The 22,430-nt window shown below is 46.1% G+C and overlaps 1 protein-coding gene across 4 annotated transcripts in view; it reads left to right on the top strand.

Annotated features, from left to right (window-relative positions):
- LOC311423459 (lethal(3)malignant brain tumor-like protein 4) overlaps positions 1-18,571 on the top strand; it is a 49,892-nt gene extending 31,321 nt beyond the window's left edge. For 3 of the 4 annotated variants that reach the window (XM_084497463.1, XM_084497465.1, XM_084497462.1), the window contains 8 exons: positions 622-736; positions 852-951; positions 1,791-1,970; positions 3,350-3,481; positions 3,883-3,944; positions 6,580-6,746; positions 11,147-11,209; positions 14,577-18,571. In XM_084497463.1, coding sequence (XP_084353589.1) covers positions 622-736; positions 852-951; positions 1,791-1,970; positions 3,350-3,481; positions 3,883-3,944; positions 6,580-6,746; positions 11,147-11,209; positions 14,577-14,705 — 948 coding nt within the window. In that variant the 3' untranslated portion in view covers positions 14,706-18,571. Of the gene's footprint in view, positions 1-621; positions 737-851; positions 952-1,790; positions 1,971-3,349; positions 3,482-3,882; positions 3,945-6,579; positions 6,747-7,116; positions 11,125-11,146; positions 11,210-14,576 lie in introns of those variants that run through there. The other variant, XM_084497464.1, reaches the window with a different exon arrangement.
- Positions 18,572-22,430: the final 3,859 nt, after the last annotated feature.

The following is a 22,430-nucleotide window of genomic DNA, read 5'->3' as shown; positions in this document are numbered from 1 at the left end:
GGATGATTATGTGGTCAGGAGTGAAGTTTGCTCCCCCTTGGCCATTTGATTCTCAGGCTCATCACTGTGACTGCCAGCTAAAGTCAAGTTTTGCCAGTGTATAGTGGCATGACACGCAGTTCATACCTTTTTTTTGCAGCTTTGCCATATGAGCAACCCATTAACCTTTAAACAGCAGCAATCCTTAGTTTCTGTTTGCCTGAGCTGGATCTGAACAACCATTACTAGTCCCTTCGTCCAGTGGAAAATTCTAGCTTGTTTACTGCAAAACTTGCCAAACTCATTGGCTTTTATGGTGTTCAGGGATTCATAGAAAACAAAACAATTAAATAAGCAATTCTGTTTGCATATATTTAGCCTGGAGTGTGCTGGAGTACCCAACGGTCTGTGCTTTCTTGCAGGCCCTGTTATTTGACTATGTCACCAGAATCTGGTTGTTCCCTAAAAGATAGACATAGGGGTCAGGAAAACAAAATGAGCACAAAGAATGATTGTGCTTGACTGAAAGATTGAATGAATCAGCTCCAACTTGAGCAAGGTGAAACAAAAGGGGGAAGTTAAAATAAAAGCTGAGTCATATCCTTAACTGTATCTCTCACTGAGACTCTGTGCTTCTTTTAGATACATTTTGATGGCTGGGACCATAATTATGATTTTTGGGTCGATGCAGACAGCCCTGATGTTCATCCAGTAGGCTGGTGTGCAAAAACTGGACATGCTTTGCAAGTCCCTCTAGGTAATGTAGATGACCTCGTTGTTGTATTAAATAATTTTCCCTAAATGTGATCTGCTCTTGAGGTGTATGAAACTTTTTACAAATCCGTTAACCTTTTTTTAATTCTTATTACCAGGTGCTGTTGATCCTGTGGGAACAGTGGGACAAGCGTGTCCTACTCCAGGCTGTCACGGTATTGGTCATGTCAGGGGCCCACGATATGGAACACATTATACGTATGTATATGAGATCTTATAAGGGTTCTGTTTGTGAGCTGTCTGATGCTGTCTGTAAGAGTAATGCAGCAACAAGCACCTGCACTGCACTGAAATTATCACAGGGTGTTTGTTCTGGAGATAGTTATTAGTGAAATTGCAGCTCCCTCTTGTGTCTAAATGCACTGTTCCACCATAAATTCAGTTCATACCAGTATAATCATTACAACTGCAATACAATCTAGCATAGATGAATTCTCTCCAATTTCTATCTTCCAGTATTACTGAGGGAATTTCTTTTATAAAATAACATACCCAAGAACAGGATGCAAGAAGACAACTAAGAGGGAGAGTGTTGGTAGATTATTATACCATAAGGAGAAAGGAGAAAGCACTCTTGTTTTGTGGTTTGCCTTTGATTTCTTATGTGTTCTTGGGAAAGAAAGGTTTTTCTTGATTAAACTATTTTACAGAGCAAGAAAACAATCTCAAATGGGAGGTCTGAAGGTCCAGGAGTATATAATGTGGTAAATGATAATGTGGTAAAGGACTTTGCATTGTTGAAAGTGGTAGTTGCAGGACTGTTTTGTTTCATGAAATACTGCTCAGACAAGCAGGCTGCACAGGAAAAGCTGTTGTTATTCTCTATGACTCTAAAAACGCTACTTTGATTTCTAAACCTGCTATTTGGTCCTGTGCTTTCCCACACCTTAGATTGGGTAATGATGTCTCCCTTCCAGACATGTTTTGGCCTTGCTTTTTCTGGGTTTGTTGATGTATATATCTGCCTGAGGCTGGTAAGACTGATTTTAGAAACATGCATCATGATCTCTTTTTTTTTTTTTTCTTCTTTAACTCAGGTTAGTTGGCTGCCCATATTCTGACGTGAACCTCAGCAGAGAAAACCCGTTACAGGACCGCCTGAGTGGGGAAAGACCTTCCCCTGCCAATAGCCTTCAGAAAGCCAAGAGGATAGAGACCCCTGCCCCAGTCCTGCTGGGAACAGGAGAGTCTTCTCAGGAGGACTCTCCACACTCCAGGTGAGCTGAACACATTTCCTAGGCAGGTACTAGGGAACAAAACCATTTTACAAGGCTGACAAACACAGGAATTGGCAGAGAAGCAGTAGAGCATTGAGTTCATCTGTCTGTAATATTGACCCATGCCCCAGACACTCTTAACACAGAGCAGTGCATTTTATACCCTCATATGCCTTAATAGGTTTCTTGATTCCTTAATCCTGCTGCTCTGGTCACATTCCAACAAAGGAAATTGCATTCTGACTCCATAAATTTTTCTTTGCTGTTTCAATTTAAAATATATTCTTTTTCTTCATTTCCTGTCCTAAAACTGTCAAGCAAGATTATTTTGCACTATTAAACTGTAACTGCGATCTACCCCAGAGCCTGTTGCGTTACACTGCTAGGTGTAATGGCTCCGTATGTATCACTTGGCAAACAAGTGGAGTTCCTTCAGATATTTTATTTTCTTACATGAAGATCTTGGAATTGAGTATCATTGAGGTAAACAGTGTATTAGTTCACTGGCTGCAGGAGGCAGTCAGTCTGTCATTGGGACAAACCTGGGCAGGAATTCTTTCACTATTGTCACTTACAATCTGTAGGAATTCCGTCTCACTAAGGCAGTCTCTGGTGATATCTTAGGTCTTTTCTGTATTTTAAGGCCTGTATGCATTTTAAGGTTTCTTTGCTTTGCTTAGATTTATAACGTTATTGAGATATGTTTGGTCAGACAAAAGGAATACCTCTCCCCTAAAGTGTGCATAGCCAGGCCAAAGTTTGCCTCTTCTTATCCCAGTAATGTGCTGGGATCTCCTTTTGCTACTCTTGACAACGGAATTGATTGCATTTCAATGGCACTGTTACTTGAAAATTTTATCAGGAGTTTTGGGATTCTCCTAGAATAAATGGCAATCTAAAATTGCAGTATACTTATGTTTTTCTAACTAGTTAATTTCCTGATAGTAGGAGGTTCAAATTCAGTGTGCATATCTTTTAACTTCTGCTGTTTGTCCTATCATGGTTAACTGTGTAGCTCTATTTATGCAGCAAACTTAGCTGTGGAAACTGTCTTAAATGTTATCCGGAGGAATCAGAGTTCCAAAATCTTAAATCTCTTGATTTCACTGCAGTACATGCTTCAGTGGGTTTCTTGTAGCTGCTGGGATCAGAGTCTTGGTCCACAGGGGCTGATTATTTCAGATAATCTCTTTCAATCCATGCTAGAGTAAAAAAGCACTTTGTACTGTGCCAGTAGCAATGGTGGGGGAGAGGAGGGCTTCCACCACTAGGTGGTAGTTGTTACTCTCGTTTGCAAGAAGCTGCCGGCTTTGCCTCTCCTCTGGGAAAAGGGAACAGAGGATGTCAGCTTAGCTGCTATCATTTATCTGTCTCTCCAGAAAATCTGCACAAGACAGTGAAAAGTCATGTCAAAGCAGTGTTCACAGTCTGTCGGAACAGTCTGAAAACAATCAAGAGAAAGACTGGATAGAAGAGGAATCGTCTGCAGACATCAAAGCCAAACCGAAAAAGTAAATAAGATTTTTGTGAGGTATTTTCATGGATTAGCAATTTTGCCTCTTGATGCTGCTGCTACATAGGAAATACAGATGTAAATCAGGAGCTTAGAACGGCTCAGTTTGATCAGAGGTTTGCAGCACAGAGTTTTAGAATGACGTGTTGTTAAGTCTCCTCCTTTCGTCCCACTATTTCGGGGGCTTTATTTCCCACTGTGAACTCAAATCTGAGTTGTAGCTATGAACTGAATATCACAGTCCTTAGCGTAGAGAGGCCAGGGACAAGTAGTTTTATCGCTAATGGTAAGAGGGAGATAATTGTGGTTGCTAAATACACTGTTAATCTCTTTCTGTAGAGGAGGTTGTGTTATCAGTTTGTGTTATCATTTGAAATGTTTTGTACTTGATAATTTCAGGCTTGGGTGCTCACGTGCCTATATAAAGTTCCAGCTGGTGAAACAGGAAAACAATGGGAAAGGTTGGTTGATTTATTTATTTATTTGCGTGTGTGTGTTTGCATGTGCAATATACAAGACCCCCAAGGACAATTTAAAACTCTACAGCTTTTTTTGTTGTTGATTCCACAGTCAAGAGAGAACATACCCTGGAGATTACGATAATGGTAGTCTTTTTTCCTTTAAAATGAAGAAGAAGAGTAAAATTGCTTAGAGGTAGAGGGTTTTATACTTTTTAGAGCGCAGCTTTGTATTTATTAACTGAGAAAGACGAGCCTTCATCATCTGTAGTACCACTGCATACTCTCCTGAAATGGCAAGGGGAAGTTGTTCCCTCGGCTGCAACCATTCTGCTGGTAGAGTGAGCAGAGGTGTCATGGGAGACAGACAAAACCTGGCAGATAGTTGCTAAGTTCAGTTAACTTCTTGCAGTAGATTCCCCCTGGGTATTCAGAAACATGATTAGAATCATTTAGGGTAACTTTTTGAAGGTTCTCCTAAGGAGGAAAAAGAAAATCAAGTGAAAAAACAATGTATTTTTTATTCTGGTACTTGACAGGTTAAGTTTTAAGAGAAGCTTTCTGGTATCACTTTGGCAAACCATATGCTTAACTTTCAGATTTACTATAAAAAGCCATTTCAGAGAACCGAGCTGACCAGGCTTTTAGGAGGATTTAACATGGTAATAAGTCTCCAATCAAAAATAGCTAAGCAGGCACAAACTGGGGCAGGTGCCTAGCTTTTTTTTTTTTTTTATTCATTTTTACCTTGTGCTGACTTCTGCAGTCAGAGCTAGAGAAGTCTGCCAGCTCTGAGCTGCAGTTGCAGTTGGCAGGGAAAGCTGTCTGCTTTCCTGTCGCATTTACCTTAAGCAGAGTGATGGAAATCAGTAGAGGGAAATTCTGCAATAATCCACTGACCTGTAATTTTGTGATTGCCCAGAGCTTTCATCCCATCTATATTTAAACTATTAGGACACCGCTTCCTTCTGAATGGACAATAATTTCTGTAGATCGTGGTTTGGACGCTTTCCCCGAGGATCTGGGCTCAGGGAAGGAAAAGGCCTTCCAGTTCGTGTTGCTGTGAGGCTCCCTCTCCCTCCAGGTGCCTGTCACTGTTCCTGTGCACGCTTTGCAGCAGGCAGGCTTTTTGTTCGCCGTGAGCTGCCATGTTATCAATGTGACTAAAGGTTTAAAGGCTTACTGGTGACATTCAGGGCGGAGAAGGGGGTGAAATGAAGAAAAGCCAAGCTGTAAGGATGAGGAGGGAATAAAATGAATAGGGAACAGCCTGTGATCGAGGCCGTGCCCACGCAGCAGGGATGTGGCAGCACATAAGATCCTGGCACGAATGGGACCTCCTGGCACGGGGAGGGGGGCGAGGCCAGCTGCTGCCAGCCCCTGGGGACACGGGGAGAGACAAGGTGAGGAGCAGGTGACAGCCTCCCAGGAGCAATGCCTCATGCTGTGTCATCACCAGCAGCATCAGCTTCTGCACTAAGGAGCAGTTCTTTCGTGGGCTTTATTTATTTAAGTTTTAATTCCCCCACTCTGGTCTCGTTATTAGAAGTAGAGACCCGTATCTGATGCTGTCCTGCATCCCTTAGTGAGGTGGCGATGAAGGAAGGTGACCCAGCAGGGGACAGAGGAATAACCTTTGCCTCTAACACTTCTTTCACCTCAGCTGGTGAGGAGCAGGCAACCTGTCAAAACGTTCCCTGTAGCACTGCTTTCATTGTGCTCTACAAGCAGCACCTGGCACACCCCACAGGTCCTCACACACTGTCCTGCAAACGCTGCTCACGATAACACTGAGTAAATCCGAGGCAGGCAGCAGCCCTGTCGGTGCTGTGGCTGGGGAAGGTTTATGAAAACAGCAACAAAACGGGACGTGGGTACTGCTGCCACGGGATGGCGCCTGGCAGCCTGCACCGTGCCTGCCGGGGGGCGAGGGGACGGGGCACGGTACCCCTTGTAAAGCAGAGGAACGCTTTCCATGCTGTTTCCATCCTCTGCTTCACTTCCTGTTGTATAACCGGGCAAATCCCTGTAGGACCATGACTCTGCACTACTCAAATGATCTCATTAGGGAGGGGTGATTTCTTCTGTCTCCCTTTTTTTTTTTTTTCCCTCCCTCCTTGATTTTTTTTTTTTTTAAAGCCTCCATCACTTGACACATGAGGAGGGAACTGATGTCTGGAGGTAACATGCAGCACTCCTGGCCTGGGAGCCTCCTGGGGAGGCGGCGAGCCCAGGCCATCAGCTGGCGTGCTCCTTGCAGGCTGGCTACAGCTGTGAGCTGGAACGATGCCATTAGTTTCCAGCTGAAGATGCTGTTACCAGAACTCCTCCACCTTGTCAATAAAATGCTGCAAACATCTTCTGTGTTAGCAGCGTGACATCATTTTCCTGGGAGGAAGCTAACGAGCTAACGATAAAGCCTCCAGCCTGGCAATCTTATCTTATCTTATCTTTTTTTGGTTTCTTTTTCTTGGGAGGGTGGGGGAGAACGCCCTGAGAGCTGTGTGCCCTGCAATAGCAGTGCCTGGCTGCCTGCTTGTCCTGCCTTGCTTTTTCCTCCAGACTGTGACCCTTCCTCTTTTGTTGTAATTGCTCCTACTTGAAGACTCGCTCTGACTTGTCTCGTTTCCTTTTCCAGACCCTGATTTCGATCTCCAGCAGGCCCTCCACCAGTCCATCTTCATGCCTTCCCTGACCTCTAACCCGACCCACCGCCTCCATCTCTGCTGGGAGCAGCACTGCAAGCTCTTGCCAGAGGTCTCGGGCCTCACAGCCAAGCACGTGGCCAAATGGACTGTGGAAGAGGTGAGTTACCTGCTACCTGCTCAGCTCTCGGTTGCGGGAATGCCAGAGCCCCCTTTTTATGGAGTGCTGATTAGAAAACATCTTTATTTTCTGTGCGTCCCTAGGTAATGCTTTGCCATTTGCCTCGCATGTGCCAGAGCTGACTCAGCTAGAAGTTGTACCTGAGTCCTTTATAAATGGAGGGGAAAGATCCCTATTAACTCTCTGGTGCCCATGGGTTATTTCAGTGAATGAGACTCTCTTTGTTTATTTACCCCTTGATCTTTCAATGCTCGGGCCTGAAACACGATTCTGACAGCAGATTCTGTTTCTCTCTGGTCTCCCTCCCCCTCTCCTGTGACTTTCCTGCTTATTCACTTTTACATTGCAGATAATTCCAAACTGCACTGTGCATACCCACTCCTCCCACGTCTCCCTGCCTGTTTCCCCTGCAACAAAACTGCCCACAGCCTGACCTGATTTCTGACAGAGGTAGCTGTGCAGCTGGGGATATGTCTCTGCAGTCCCAGCTCTTGAGATGTCTCCTGTAATTAGGAGGCATGTGAAAACGCTGGTATCTTTTGTGTGCTGAGTAGTTGGTTTTTGCCTTGATGCCTTGGGCATAAATAATATTTGTATCTCCACTCGGGAAGCGGTGACAATTTGGATCCTGGTGCTTAATCACAGGCCATTTAATTGAAGAGAAATGTGCTGTAATGTTGCGCTTGCAAGGAAGGAGGTAATCTGCAAAGCAGGAAAAGGTGCCATTCTTCATGATGCATAGAGGATCTTCAGAGACTTTTAAAAAGTGCATTTTCCCTAAGTGCCTCTTACGTCAGATAAATCCAATCTTTACTTTGTTCTTCATGCTGGAGGACTGGTTGGAGTCTGGTGGGATTGCAGAATCGCAAGGGATGGGAACCACAGCAAATGTGAAGGCAATAGAGCAATTAGTGTGGCTGCTTTAAAAACTGTCCATTTTTTTCTTCTTTTTTTCTTTTAAGTTTTAATGAAGATGAGTTAGAATTGAATTCATAGCAAGGAGGAAAAAAAAAATCTCTCTGAAAGATTTTCTATTTGTATCCTTCTAAGAAAGCTTCCACTGATTTTTTATTTTTTTTCCAAAAGGTCTTTTAGTAAATCAATACAGGCAGGAGCAGCTAATCCTCTGACATGAAAACAATCAGAATCTCTTTCTTTTGGACAAAACATGGAGGTTGTTTCATGGAGGAACAGAGACAGGATACAAGCCAAATAAAATTTGTCCTTTACAGTTGACCTTTAAAGCAACTGCTGGGTAAATTTAACTGGGATATTAGTTTGATAGCAGATGAATATAAGTAGGGACCACAGGGCATCGATGCAGGGCATAGTGGTGCAGTGATTCACAATCCAGAACACAGTGAACTGCCTGAAACTACCAACGATGCGCTGACTATCAGTAGGAGTGTGAATGGCACATTAAAAAGATCAGCTGCAGCACCACAACAGACCGGCTAAAGTCCTTACAGGTTTTGTTTTGAATTTCAGTAAAGTGGATCGGGGTTTTGCAAATCTCATGTTCCTCCCAGATTCCCGTAGGAATTAATTTAGCCCTTGTGTGAGCACTTGCAGGATCGGCATGTGCAGGGCAATGTAGCCGCAAGGTCTGGAAGATGAAAGCAGTAGGACTTCTCTGTGTTTTAGTGAGTCCAAAGTAGATTTGATCTGTCGGTGTTTGGGCTTCTAACATCTTCCTGCAGGGCAAACAGTCGCCTATGAGTTGTGCTTTGAACTCTGCTGCACAAAGGAGCCTATTCTGCTGATGTGAAACAAGAGCAATGGGAGTGCAAAATTCTCCTTTGGTTTCAGACCTAAGAACTGTTTTTATTTTATAAAACCCACATTAAGGGAAAAAAAAATCTTGCTTTAATTCTCTGTTGGTTGAGAACAGCTGAAATGACAGAGCAGCAGCAGTATTTAGGGACCCTCAAGCTAAGAAACCCTTGGTAACACTGAACAGTTCAACCAGATTAGTTACTTTAATGCAGCTTTGTTATGTATTGAAAGCTTCCTATCATGTTTTCAAAGCACAGTTAGTGTAGGGTATGGAATCACAGGAGAACATTAATATGTGCCAGAGCTGAATTGTTCATTAGTTAATCCCTCATCAGATGCTAGTACCTTGTGAGGGGACTGTCCCTGTGCTAATTGCTTGTGGGTTACTGCATCTGAGTTAAGCCCAGCTCCTATCCCAAAATATCCTAAACGATATTCCAGTACTGTGCCAACTGTGATATATCATGTCTGGGATCTCATTATCACCCATTGCGTGGAGATTTAAGTGCTCTCAGAGTTACACAGCACAATTCCCCACCACCATCACTGATACGCAGTCATAGTGTGAGACACTTCCACCAGATAGCTCTGAGATTATGATGTGAGGTTATTACCAGCAGGAAAGGCAGGCAGGAGTTCACCTCCTCAAAGGAAAGGCCCTGATCTGCCTGATCCCGCTGTGCTCCGGGCCTATCCAACACATCTCCTGCCCTCCCCATCCTCGCCTTTCCCTGGGTAATTGTGCGCCCTGCAGTGATTGTGCAGCTGTGTTGGGGTTCAGACAAGTTTGTTGCAGCCTGAGGTGCTGCTGTCCTGGGCTTCTGCTGCTCCCTTTTCTCCCCAGTGCCTTAGTTTGGGGACTGTCCTCTCTGGCAGTGGCACGGGCCAGGCAGGCCACCCGGCTCTGTAGGACCCAGGGTCAGGCTAACACCCTGACAACGATCCCTCCAGTATTCTTCTCTTGCATCCTCCTCCTTCCTCCTTTTCTCCATTTCTGGTGACCCCCAGGACTGTTATTTGTTTAAAAGGCCTCTCTGGAGCAGGGTGCTTGCTGTGTACATACAAGTGACTTTGGGACAGATCAAAGCCCCATCACACTGACCATGACAGAGGCCTGCAGCAATTCTCCAGGGAAGGACAGAAGAGACGGAAGAGCAAAGTGAGCTCAGAGCAGTCCCCTGAAATCTCTGCCAACCTCTCCATGCAGCAGACCCTAAGGGTTTTGTCCCCAGGGGTCCTACTGTCATTTAAATTCTGGAAGATGCTGCCCTGCAGAGGCATTTTGATTTGTTTCTTTTCATTATAAGTTGGGGAGGAGTTCAAAAGGAAATAGAGTTGTATTTTGTTACTTGTTTGCACTTCTACAGAAGAAGATTTGGGAGTCACTGTGTGCTAGAGCTGTGGATTTTAGAGGTTCTCTTTAAAATGGAGCTTTCCCTCTAGCACCATGTAATGGTGAAACGTGAGAGGAGAGGAAGGCTCTGCTGGCAGATTGCATAACAGAAGCAGTGGAGTCAGAGCTGCTCACCAAAAATCAGCTCTGCCAGGGTGGAGGGGAGCCCGAGGGCAGGCTGATAGCTCCCTGCGGATGGAACTGGGGGAAGGGAATGAGCACGAGTGGTGGGATCAGCTGGAGATGCAACGATGTGATTTAGGAGAGAGTCTGACAATCGTGAGTTAAAGGGAAGCTCATCTTTGACAGCAAACCCTCCTAACTGTTTGTCTGTTTGTGTTTATGGAAGAAATGTCACATCTGTAATAACTCAAATGAATATGCCTCGTGAAACAGAGCTGTTCCTGCAAGGGAGCATCCAATTAGCATGCAATGTTTGATCTGATTATGCCTCAATATACAAATCTTCTGTGAACCAGTGAAGCTACAGATGGAGAAGACAATGCTTATTAAGTCATCCTCCACTGCATTCAGGATTGCTTCTTGCACTAGTTAGTGTTATATAATGTAATCCAAGGCTTGCTTGCATGTCTCAGAGGAGGTTATTCCAAATGTTAACACATTTCCTGCTTAGAAAGGTTTTCTCTAATATGGAATGTAAAATTAACTTATTTAATGCTGTTGGTTCCATGGATCCCCTGCATCCACCACAGATTAAATAAAACCCACTTTTCTTTCATAGGTCTTCTGCCTCCTGTGTGTTGGTAAACCAGGAGTACTCATTTGGTTGGTTTATCTTCTCTCTTAAAGGATTTTCATCGTGGGAAATTCTCTATATCCTTCTCTTTGTAATTGTATTTTCTGATAATACCATAGAGGAAGTAAAGTTGGGGATGGGTTTAAACTAGTGCATAACCATATACACTTCTTAATCTGTAAAAGTAATAATGGTGTTTTATAAGAACCACTTAGAGCATTGGAGAAACTGCTCTCTTAAAGGAAGATAAGTGGTCAAATGGCAGTATGGAAAGTATTTGTGCGCAGCAACAACTCAGTAATATTTTCATATATGTCCTTCATCAGTGGGAGATTCATAAGTATTCAAGTTTGACAAATTCTTGCATACAGAACTCACATACAGAAATGAGGCCTTTCTACTTGATGTCCATTTCAATTATTCATGTTTCTCTTCTTCTACATCTAATTACAGGTGGCGAGCTTTATCCAGCGTCTACCTGGTTGCAAAGAACAAGCGTCCGTGTTCAGGGAAGAGGTAAGCCAAGCCTGCCTTGTGCACTCCCAAGTGCAGTGCTGTGACAGTGCTGGGTCTGCTCCATACCCCTGCTGCTCCGGAGTTACGGGGCTGACTGCACAGACATGCTCAGCCTTGTCATTAAGGAGCCCGTGGCATTTAGGAGGCAGCTTCGGCATCAAGCTCGATTCCAGCATGGTTAATTGCATTCTGCTGCTTTAAATTTCCCCTCCAGTTCCTATCACTTAGCTTATGCATAACATCCTGTCTTGGACTATGGCATAGTGTTTCTGGCATCGTTATAAAGATGTCCTGTTGGAATGGTGCAGCGAAGATCTCATCTGCTCCCTCTAACGAGAACATATGCCTGCTCCTCTTGGTGAGGCTGGCAGTTGTAGGGTGTCTTAGGAGCTTCTCCTGAGGACTGAGGTGAGAGCAGGAGAAGGTCCTCGCCTTGAAAAGCAGTTGCTGGGAAGTCAGCATCACCTGCATGCAGCGTGTCCTGTCACTGCTGCCTCGTGCCAGGCTGGGCTCTGGGCTCTGCTCCCTGTTTGTGGTGCCTTCACCGTGGCTTCTCAGAAACCGCAGCTAGTGCAGGATACGGCTGTCCTGTTCCTTAGCACGTCCTGTCACTGATGGTACGATGCCCAGGCTCTGCTGATTGCTTTGGCTTCCAGTTACGATGCAGGTACAACTTGGAGGTTCTGTGCGAGCCCCTGATTAATATGCACAGCCGTGCCTCCCTTCTGTCACCACAGCTCTCCTGCTTTGATGGGAAGAGCTTGAGGGAAGGGGTTGTGCCTTCTCTGTATTCTGCGAGGCACTGAGCACACCCTCTGTACCGAGGAGACGCGCTGCACGCTGTAGTGACTGTAAAGGGCAGGTTTTTAATAGATGACTGTTCCCCAGAGCTGGCTTCCTTTCAGGATGAATCAGGCCGTAGTGCATTTTATGGGATTTATGTCTCTGTATTTTGTTTTCCCTTATTTTAAAACACACACACACACCAAATAAAAAGCAAAATAAATTGAGGCTTGCAAGAAGCACCGTTCGCAGTGTGACATTCTAGTGGAATGCTGTTTAATTGAATATAGTGGGAATAATGAAATTTATCCTACTGAACCAGTCCTTCGGTGTAGCTGAGTGTAAAAGATGCAGCCTGATTTCTAGTGAAGTTGTGCTCAGAAATGAGGGCTTGGTAAGTGAGATGTAAGTCTTATAATGAATCCAACCATTCACAATTTATTTCATTTCTTCTAGCAATAATTTAAATGGGCCCTGAGCAAGGTGGCTGTTTTCTAGTTCAGAGAGCAGCCTGGCCGTGTTCTATTTTAGTACCTGATTTTCTGCAACCTCCAAGTATGATTCGCTATGCCAAACGAGAGGGGCTTGGACTGTTTTTCAGGTTTCTGCTCAAACTGAACTATCAGTTTGAAATTAAAACCCTTTTAGCAGTTTGGCTTTGGCCAGAATTCAGGTGTGAGTGACAGGACTGCTGGCCTCCACCAGGGTTGTCCATTAGCTGTAATCAGGCCTCTGAGTGCTCTCAGTTTAGGATAAATAAATCCCTTGCAGGCTTCTCTTGGCTGGGGGGAGAGGGATAAGTTGCTGCTTACGTTATGAATGAAGAGAACAAATTGTGCCCAGAATTTTAAAAACCATCCAAATAAGATGGAACAAAGAAATGAATAGTAAACCACAGGCAGTGATAACAGCGCTTGTTTCTAGGACCGGTTCAGGGAAGGTCTGGTTAAAATAAGCATCTTCAAGGCGATGCAGTGAAAGTGAAACACAGTAATAATAATACTGAACTCAAAAACATTTTGAAACACAGGACTGTTTTTCCAGCAGCTTTCTCCTGCTCTTGACTCTTTTTATTTAATTTAAGCAGCAGTCCATCCATTTCAAGCTATTTTTAACATGGGCATTGCAGCAGTGTAGACTCCAGGCAGCTTATAAATAATATTCAGTGAGGTTGTGTGGCTGTCTGTGGACTGGGAGCCCTGCTGTCATTTCCAGTGTACATACTGGGAGGTAAAAGTAACTTGCTAACAGTCTCTTGTGTGGCCAGAGAGGAGGAAACCAAATCTCCCATGTCCCAGCTCTTTGCTTTAATTGTATGTTTGTCCAAGTTTATTGAATGTATCCTCTTCCGCCAGTTGTTGACATTCAAAAGAATTCTAGTTAGGAAGACTGCAGGGACAGAAGGATTGTTATTCTGGATCAGCTGAGAGTCTGGTGGTGTCTGCTGGACTGGTGAACATCAAGCGAGAGGAGGAGATGGCTGTCGGTCTCTGTAAATGGACTTTAATGGAATAACTTAGAGACACATGCATTGTTTGTCTGTGTCCATTAATCTTTGGCTTCCTCCCTGCAGCATTTGGGGTTTATGTTAATTATATCTTTGTTGTCTCTCTGGATGTCCTTATGAAACCAAGTACATTTTTAACCTTTTCTTAATATGTTTTTACTCACTGGTACCTAGAGCATCCCTTACTTCCACAAGGTAGTGTGTTTTTGGATCGCTTGCTTTGAATCTAATTGAATGTCTCCTTGCTGATAGATTAGGAGAGTGTGTGTATAAATCCAGACAGATTCCAGGTCTTTACTGTGCCGTGTTTTATATAGCACATTTCTTTTACCTTGTGCTGAACAAGCGCATTTAGTGCCATTGAAAGTTATTTCATAACAGCCTCCTGTTTTACTCCTTTAAATGGAGACTGGTTGGTTGTGGGCAAAGGACTGGCTCTTAGAGCAGCCAGGTGTGCACATCTAAGGGTTTTTTTCTCATCTGTAAGGTTTCTAGCAAAGCTCACCAAAAAAATCAGCTTCAAACTTTACCCTGAACAGCTCAGCAGGAATCCAAGAAGCTGTACAATGACAGTATGTAATGAATGCATTAGGAAATGGTGATTTTATACTTCTAATCATTGCAGATCAGTGTAATAGATTAATTCTTGGATAGCTGCCTCCTGAAGACTTGCATTTCCTGATCTAATTTCTGGCCACAGATTATGAATAGGCAGTAGGATTTTTGACAGTTGTTGGCTTTTTAGAGAAGTATCCTTACAGTGAACAGAAAGTCTAATGAACGAGCGTCCTTCTCGTGATCTCTTTGTAATTTTTGCCCACACTTTGGCTTCTCTGTTTCTAGAAGACGGGCTTCTGGGTTGAGTCCTGAGACCCCTGGGAAGGGCAGCATGCCTGGGAACTTCAGGCTGGGTGGGTGCCAACACTAGGGAGAAATATGAGGTCTCAGTGTTCAGGGCTGTGCTTGTGCTTTCCTTCCTCAGTTCTAAGCACATCATTTAACTGAACAAGCAGAAGTGAGAATCCTGCCTGTATCTTCATGGTAATTTTTATCTGATGTTGTGTTTTGCACCTCTAGCAGATAGATGGTGAAGCCTTTCTGCTCCTGAACCAGACCGACATAGTTAAAATACTCGGTATCAAACTGGGTCCTGCCCTGAAGATCTACAATGCCATTCTCATGCTCAAGTCTGCAGAAGAAGAGTGAGAAGAGCCCTTCGGCAGAGCCCAAGAGGAATTGACAGGGAACAGATCTTCCACTGAGCATTACAACGTGCCCAAGAGGCAAACTTGGACTCGGATATATTTTAAGTAGAACTTATTAAAAAATATTTTGAGGACATAAAAATCCTGCCGCAATCTGGAATATGGGGCAGCTTCACTTCCAAGAAGAGGATATTATTATATTTTGTAATTGAGTTTGGTTTTGATATATCAATCTCTTTTGAGATCTAGAAGACACCTCCGGTTATAAGGGGAATCCAGGGTAACATTGGTGGAGCTGCAATAGTAAGAGGAAAGTTACAAGTGAAATGAATTCTGTGTCCGATGATAGTGCCTGAAAGAGAGACTGAGTTATCACCAGCATGTTTAATATGTATATATATGTACAAAAACTCTGAGAGTAAGAAAATAGGAAAAAGGTGTCCTTCAGAGCAGTGCTATGAGTCCAAAGCTGACCTTTTCATGACTGATACTTAAACTCCAGTTTCTCCTGCTGATATTGTTCTAATACCCTTGCCTCCTGGGCTGCTCACACCACAACAGAAGCATACCATGGGCAAAGAGCTTCCATCAGTGGTTGCTTACATCGTTTCTGTTAACAAGCAAACCTTTCTCATTCATGCCACCAGGCAGTTCCAGGCAAGCCCTGTTTGGATAGGCTTTGCGTAGGCAAAGCTCTCTCATACAGATATCTCCCACAGGAGACAAAGGTAAATATTCTAGCTCTATTTCTCCCATCAGTGCTTTTGTGCAACTGCTATCTGGACCATGAACATCTTATGGCAAAATGATGCCATCAGGAGCGCTCGGGAATTTGATGGGTTCATCCAAGCCCTCTTCACTATCAGCCAAATGCTAGGAACTAAAAACCCACCAGTGGGCAGTGTTACGTGTACAGATGCAAGCAAGTTTCCTAGAAGCAATTTGCTTTTATTTTCAAACAATCCAAACCCCACGAACACTTAGTGCTTTAGCATTTTCGGCCTCCAGGTGGACATCGATCTGTTGTGCCGGTGAGCTGTGTGCTGTAGTAGCAGGGCACTCGCTCCTCTGCATCTTTAGTGGAAGAACACGTGGGCAGGTTTCACTGAAGGGAAACAGGGTTTGAACAGACAGCAAAGCAAGGTAGGAATTACTTCTCAAAAGAGATTGCTTCCTCGCTGGCACAGATCAGCAAAGCTTGTGGCTCTGTTCCTGTGTGTGCAGGTGGCAGCCTGTGTGCTTTCCTGCCAGAAGAGCACTGGTGTTCCTTGCTCTGCTGGAAGCCAAAGCACAGCTTTAGGAACATGCAGCAGGGACTGCAATGCCTTGGATGGGGGATTTCCATGCCATTACTTCCAAAGCCATTTTCTTCCAGTGGGAAGCGGGGAGCCCTGCCGGGGCCCTGCTCAGCATTTCCTGTTGCAGCTGGCAGCATGCTGGCTTCTGACTTCCTCTGTCTCTTCTGGAGTTCAACAAGAACCATCACAGCTAGGTAAAACTTTCCACCTCTTCATTCGAAGCCGCCAGGCTGTGAGTGAGTGAGCAAATCCTCCCGAGCACTGGAAGAGTGCTTGCACCGTGCTGCCGAAGGCAGGCACGCCATCTCAGCCCAGGGCTGCACGAATTTCTCAGGGCACACCCTTTGTGACTGTGTGATGGCACAAGGAACACACTTGGTTTTCTGTCTTTAATCACTCTGTGTCCTTTGTCCAGCCTTGAAGCTTCTGCGAAGGTCCTGGTGACTTTTCTTACATTTATCAATAGAGCAGAATCCATTCAGTCCTGGGTTAATGTGTAGAGCTCTTGGTCTCATTGCTTTCTATTTTTGTGTAAGGTGTTAAGGATTTTAAGCCTTCCACAGAGAAGACATAGGGGTGGGGGGATATTTAATCGCTGAAACCTTGAATATCAGCCAGGCAACTGCAGGAGAGTATAGTGATTTAATGCAGTAGTAGGGACTAGAGATACAAACTTAATTTATTAAAATGAATCTATGGTATGACAACCAGGATTTTCACCAAAGAGTCACGTTCCTTTTTCCCACTCCGTGCACCCAAGTCTGTGTAAAGGCTTCACTTGGGATCGGCACGTCCTGGGCTGTGACACAGCTCGCCTTCCAGGCACAGCAAAATCGGTTCATGACAACAGGAGCAGAGGGTCAGTGGCTGGACTGTTTTGTTCCTGGCTCTCCACCCCTTGCTCAATAACCCTGAGCCCTTCTTTGCTCCAGTTTCCCTGCTGTGACAGCCAGCCAGGTGGGGTGAGCACAGCGCTACCTTGTTCTTGTCTCAGGAAGCAGGTCCTGCCAAATCTTCTGTTTTACCTCCTTCCTTTGGGAAACTGCCCTGGGGGACGGCAGACTGCCTCCAGCAATAAAACAAAATGTGATATTATTTCATCTCTTGCTATATATAGATAGAGGATGAAGAGAATTGGTGCAACAAGCAATAAGATTCTCGTCGCTGAAATTACTCAAACAGAAGAGAGATCTTTAATCCTAGGGGCTTCCAAGCCAGCTGGATCAGATGGAAATGTGTGCTTGGAGATTATTCAGTGACAGCAGTAGTAGTGCTTTCAGCAGGGAGGAAGGAGGAACCCTTTTAGGGATAGAAGAAGGAGGAATGTGCTTCTTGTGCCTTTTTTTGTAATCCAGTAATTGTCTCTGCAGAGCAAGCAAGAATGTGCACACATCTATTACTGATTCTTTTTCCAAATATAGCTATATTCTAATAAAATCAGACAACTTCACGGTACTGCAAGGGCAAAAAGATTTCCTGTCCTCGCTGGACGCGTTTAAAATTCCCTAATATTTACAAGACTAAGTGAAAACAACTCATCTTTTAGCCTCAGCTTCGCTCCTTGACTTAGGAATTCACTGCTGGCCGATGCCACCTTGCCTGCAGCAGGGAGCCCTGCTTTCGTGGGCAGCTTGAGGGCTTGGTCCTGCAGCCAGGCTCTGCTTTTGCAGCCTCAGCTCTGCCTTTTCCCAGTCCTGGTCACGGCCTGTGTCTAGGCGAGGGCTCTGCAGATGCCTTTGATTGTCCTAATGCCTTGTTGTCTAATTTGAAACATGCACTTTGAAGCAGAAAGCCAAAAGTAGGGGCTCTGTGTCGAACAAAAGCTGCAACTGGTTAGTGCCACCTGGTTTAGGAGGCTTTCATAGTCTACTGAGCATCAACAGAAACCGGCTGTTGGCCCAGAAATAAATGACTTGAAAGTCACACGGAGCTGGGACAGCTTCGTGGGGACCAGCAGCACAGCTGCGAAGGCTCCCTTCTCAGCTAGGGTGGCTCTTACTCCTGTACGTGTTTTGGAAATCCAAAGTGATCGAACGGTTCTCCTTTTCTCTTTTCTCCTCTACCGTTAACTCTACTGTTGAAGTTTTTCTGTGCCACCGCAAATGACCGTCCTTGTAATCCAGGAGCAGCAAATTTCCGCTCTGGGTAATGAATCGCATTAACGTCGGACAGAAGCGTTCGGCAACACTGAGAGCAAAATTCTACAACCAAAGGAAAAAAAAAAAAAAAAAGAAAGAAAAAACTCAGCCCAGGGGATAAGCTAGTTCAGCTGTAGAAGATTTCCTGCCTGCTACTTTCATGCCCTGCTTAGGGATTTATACCACAGAAAGCTTTAAAGTTTCTGACATTCTCCCCGCCATGTGATGAGCCAGCTTATTTTTGAAATTCCTATTACTTGAACTGGAAACATGCACAGGGGAAGGGAGGGTGCACGTTGTCTCTGTTCAACCTCTGAAATGTTTGCCTGTTTTAAACCAAACAAATACTTGAGCTTTTTGACACTAGCCATGATGTTGCACTCCACCAATGCTTTTCTTCTGGAAATGTGAATAAAATTAATATAAATTCAGACCTGGCTGGTTCTTTCCAAGCGCGGGGCCGACCCCAGCTCGCTGCCCTGCTGGGCTGGCCCCAGGGTGGGTTGGGCATTTCAGGGGCCCTGCTTTTAGCCCTTGTTTTCCTCCCCATAAACCTGAGAATCAAAATGCAGGGAGAGTTTGCATCTATCATCTCTTTAATCATCCAGAGCAAAGCCCTGTGTTTGTACTCTCCTTGATTTGTACACAGGACAGCATCGACTTCGGCCGGTATCGCAGCCGAGGCTGTGCCTAATCCCCCAAATTCCTTCCTGTGCTGCTGACAATATTTTAATCCCTCGTGCTTTTCTATTGCGAACTCCCCCCAGGACTATGCTGGCCTAAAGCAGCTTCCAAGTTGGGGCGCTTAGCTAAAATTAGCAAGAACTTGCTATCACCACGAATCAACGTTAAACCTTGGCGTTTTGGGTTCTTTGTGCCTGTTTCACCTTTCTTGAGGCCCTGTTGGGCGTCTTCCTTGCTGTCCGGGCATCTCAGAAGGATTTTAGTGAACTCACCTGGGCATTTGTTTCCTTTTTGAGGTGGAAGCCTTCATCCAGCCGAAATGTGGGAGCGGTTCCTGCGGTGCTGAGCTGAGCCGGGAGCAAAGGGGGCGAGGGTATGGGCTCGCTTGTTAGCGGGCTGAGATTAGCAGACCTCTCAAAACTAAAAATATTGGCGAGCTGGCCTCCAGCCATAATTTCTAAACTATCCCATCATCAGGGTAAACATTTGCTCTCGCTGGTTTTCCCTTCCAAGGTTTTTGCTTCTATTTAAACCCCGGCTTGTTTGCTTTTGTTACCGTGATCAGATTCCCAGCCTGGTAAGCCTGGATGCTTGTTGCATGCTCGATAACATTGAATTTTGCGTCTGCTTGCTCCGTTCGTTCCCTTGGGGTCCTGCTGGGATGTGTGCTCCTCTCTGTCGTTGCACTTTTGATATCTGAGTTTCTCCGTGGAAGCCGAAAGGATTTTTTTTTAACCGAGATTTTGATAGAGAAGTCTTAACAGAGCAGGGTGCATTAATCACCCAAATGGCTGATTACATTTGCAGATTATTCTGCTCAAGCAGTCAGGGAATTTTTTGTTCTCAGCCACATTTCTCCTCGGGCAGGCCAAACCTGTCATTTATTTTTTTGCCTTCTGGATGCCAGCGTCTGCGGCCAGCCCTCACCACGCTCCTTGGGTTTTTGCTCATGCTGGGGCTCCTGCACGCTGCCCAGGGGGGTTGAGCCCCCGCACAAGCTCTCCCCTTCTCCTGCAGCTCTGCCCCGGGAAGGACAGCGCTGCATGGTGGGGTATGTGCTGAATCCGTCCCTTGTCACCCTTCTTTGCTGGACGTGTGCTGTTTTCCCAGCAGGGAAGGTGTGCTCTGCCACCTGCACGGGGGTTGTGTGATCTTAGTGCTTGCACATCGCTGTGGGGTCCCCTCTGAGCAGCTCGGTTCTTGTTGTGCTGCTGTGAAAACTTCCAAAGGGGCAAAATGTGGCTGAGGGGATGGAGCCAGCACTGGGGAAAAGGAGCATCCTGACCTCAACCCCATGCAGCAAGCGGCCCCTGGTCCTCCCCTCAGCCTCTTTTCCTAGAGGATTCGTGCCCTGAGCGGTGTCCTTGTCTGACACCGCAGCCTTCAGAGAGTGGCGGTGGCTTCCCCTCCTCCTTCCCTCCCGTAACATCTCCTGGGGCTGCGTTGCAGTGGCTGCCGGGGGCTGTTTGCCTTGGCTGCACATTTTGGAGGCTGAGCACCCATCCCTGCTGGGCTGGGCTCTGCTCCTGTTGGGGTGGGGAGATGCAGAGCGGGCACCTTCAGAGCGATGGCAGCAGCAGATTGAGGCTAGGGGCTGTTGCTTTTGGGTGTAAATGACATTAATTCCAAGGGGAAAACTTGTGCTGGAGTGGCCAGCCCTGTTGCTCTGAGATGCTGCCTGCAGCCTTTATTCCCTGCATGGGAAACGTGCCCAGATCTGCTCTGGGGGAACCTGGGGGCTGCAGTGGGGTCGCTCTGGTGAAGGAGGTGCCCACGTCCCCCCGATGCTCAGCAGGGCGGGGAACAGCCGGGGTTAGGTGAAGAAGAAGCCGAGCCCCTTCACCTCCTAAGTGCTTTTAAACACCAGTTTTCATTGTGCTTTCGCAGCGGGGTTGAGGTGTTAATCAGCATTTTAGCGGTGCTCAATTAACCTGCTAGAACCCAGCGGTGTAAAAGGAGGCGTGTGCTGGGCACCAGCTCTCACATCCTCATTGTGCAGGATGGATCCTGCTCCTCCAGGGCCCCCAGGCAGGTTCCCTGCTCCAGTTCCCCCTGCACGTTTCTCATTTGGCCGCTGTAAAGCTCTCGAGCCCAGGAGCTGTAAAACCAAGCCTCGCTGCACCAAAGCTGCCAGCCCAGCGAGAAGGGGGAATTGTGCCCTCTCCGTGCTCACGTGCGAGCTGCTGGACAAATCCTGCCTTTGGGAGGAAAAGAAAAAGGTGCAAAGGACAAACCTGGTGGCTGGAGGGGCCTGGGGCTGTGCTGCCGCTCCTTCCCCAAGTAACACATTTGCTCCACTATTTATTGGCCTTGCCTGGCACTTCCCCTAATATTTTCTGCCAGCCTCGCTACCACGCACAGCCTCGGCTAATGAATTGCCCCGTGACGCTTTGGGCTCTGTGCATTATTCACCACCCAGACACTGTTAATGTAAGCAAGATATTTTTTCCCTTTTGGAGACGGCCACATTTGCTGCTGGAGGCTTTCCAGCTGTTTCTCAGAGAAAGGCACTGAGGACTCGGGCAAAGAGGGAACCAGCACCACAGCCAGGAGCTGATGGGGGGCTCCGACACCCCCCGACAAACCAGCCCCTGGCAAATCTGAGCAGCTCCTGCCCAAAAATGTGATCACACGAGGGATTTGGAGCACGGTTTGTCTCCCAAACCAGCTCCAGCACCAGGGTCAGTCAGATGTTCCTGGGCATCATCGGTGCTGAGCTCTTTGGGGCCAGAAAACGGCTTTTGCAGCAACGCTTATTTTTGGAGTTGCCCCACCTGCATGATGCCAAATGTTCCTGCACCACCAAAAAGCTTGAATTGAGCTTTTCCGCTCTGGGCTCAGGTACCCAGGGCATGCGGCTCTGGGTTTTGTTATCCCTGGCAGGAGCACAGGAAGCTGTGGTATGTCTCCGCGCTACTGAGCGGGACCACACAGCTCTTCAATGAGCCTCTCCGGATGCATCTTGCGCCGTCTTGAACTCATCTCTCTTAGGGGTGGAATTGGAAATGGCCAGAGAAGAGGCTTGCATGTAAATTCCCCTCTTCCCAGACTGGGGAAGGTCTTGCTCTCAGGTTTCAGTGAAAAAACCTTCCAAGCATCTTCATTTCAGAAGCAGCACAGCAGCTGAAACTCTTTTTTTTTTTTTTTTTTTTTTTTTTTCCCATTGAACAGATTTCTTTTTCCTCTGGTTTGCACCGTGCCAGGGCACCACATGCAGGAAGAATTCACCTAATGAGTCGTTGGAGCTCAGCAGCGTGAGGCTGGGCTCCCGATGGGACTGGGGCAGAGGGCTGGGGTGTTCAGCAGGGCTGTGAGTGACCCTTCTTCACGTGCTTTGCTTTCTTCCTGGGTTGTTTTTCTTCCCTTTTCCATCTGGTTTTCCCTGCCCGCTCAGCTCAGCTGCCCTGGGACCCTCTTTCCCCTGCCAGTCAATTCATCCTGTGCTCGGTTAATTCTGCCCCTCGCCCACACTTGATTCTCTTCCACCCATGCCTGCTGGGGTCTTTGTGCTCCCGTAAGCCTCACCTAACGCTAATTAGAGGCTGCGGGCTGGGCTGGGAGGATAAATAACGAGCGGTGATGTGCTTGGAGCAAGTGGGAGAGTGC

The sequence above is a fragment of the Aythya ferina genome, assembly GCF_964211825.1.
Source record: "Aythya ferina genome assembly, chromosome: 24".
NCBI classification, from domain to species: domain Eukaryota; kingdom Metazoa; phylum Chordata; class Aves; order Anseriformes; family Anatidae; genus Aythya; species Aythya ferina.
This window is presented reverse-complemented; position numbering and strand designations above follow the sequence as displayed.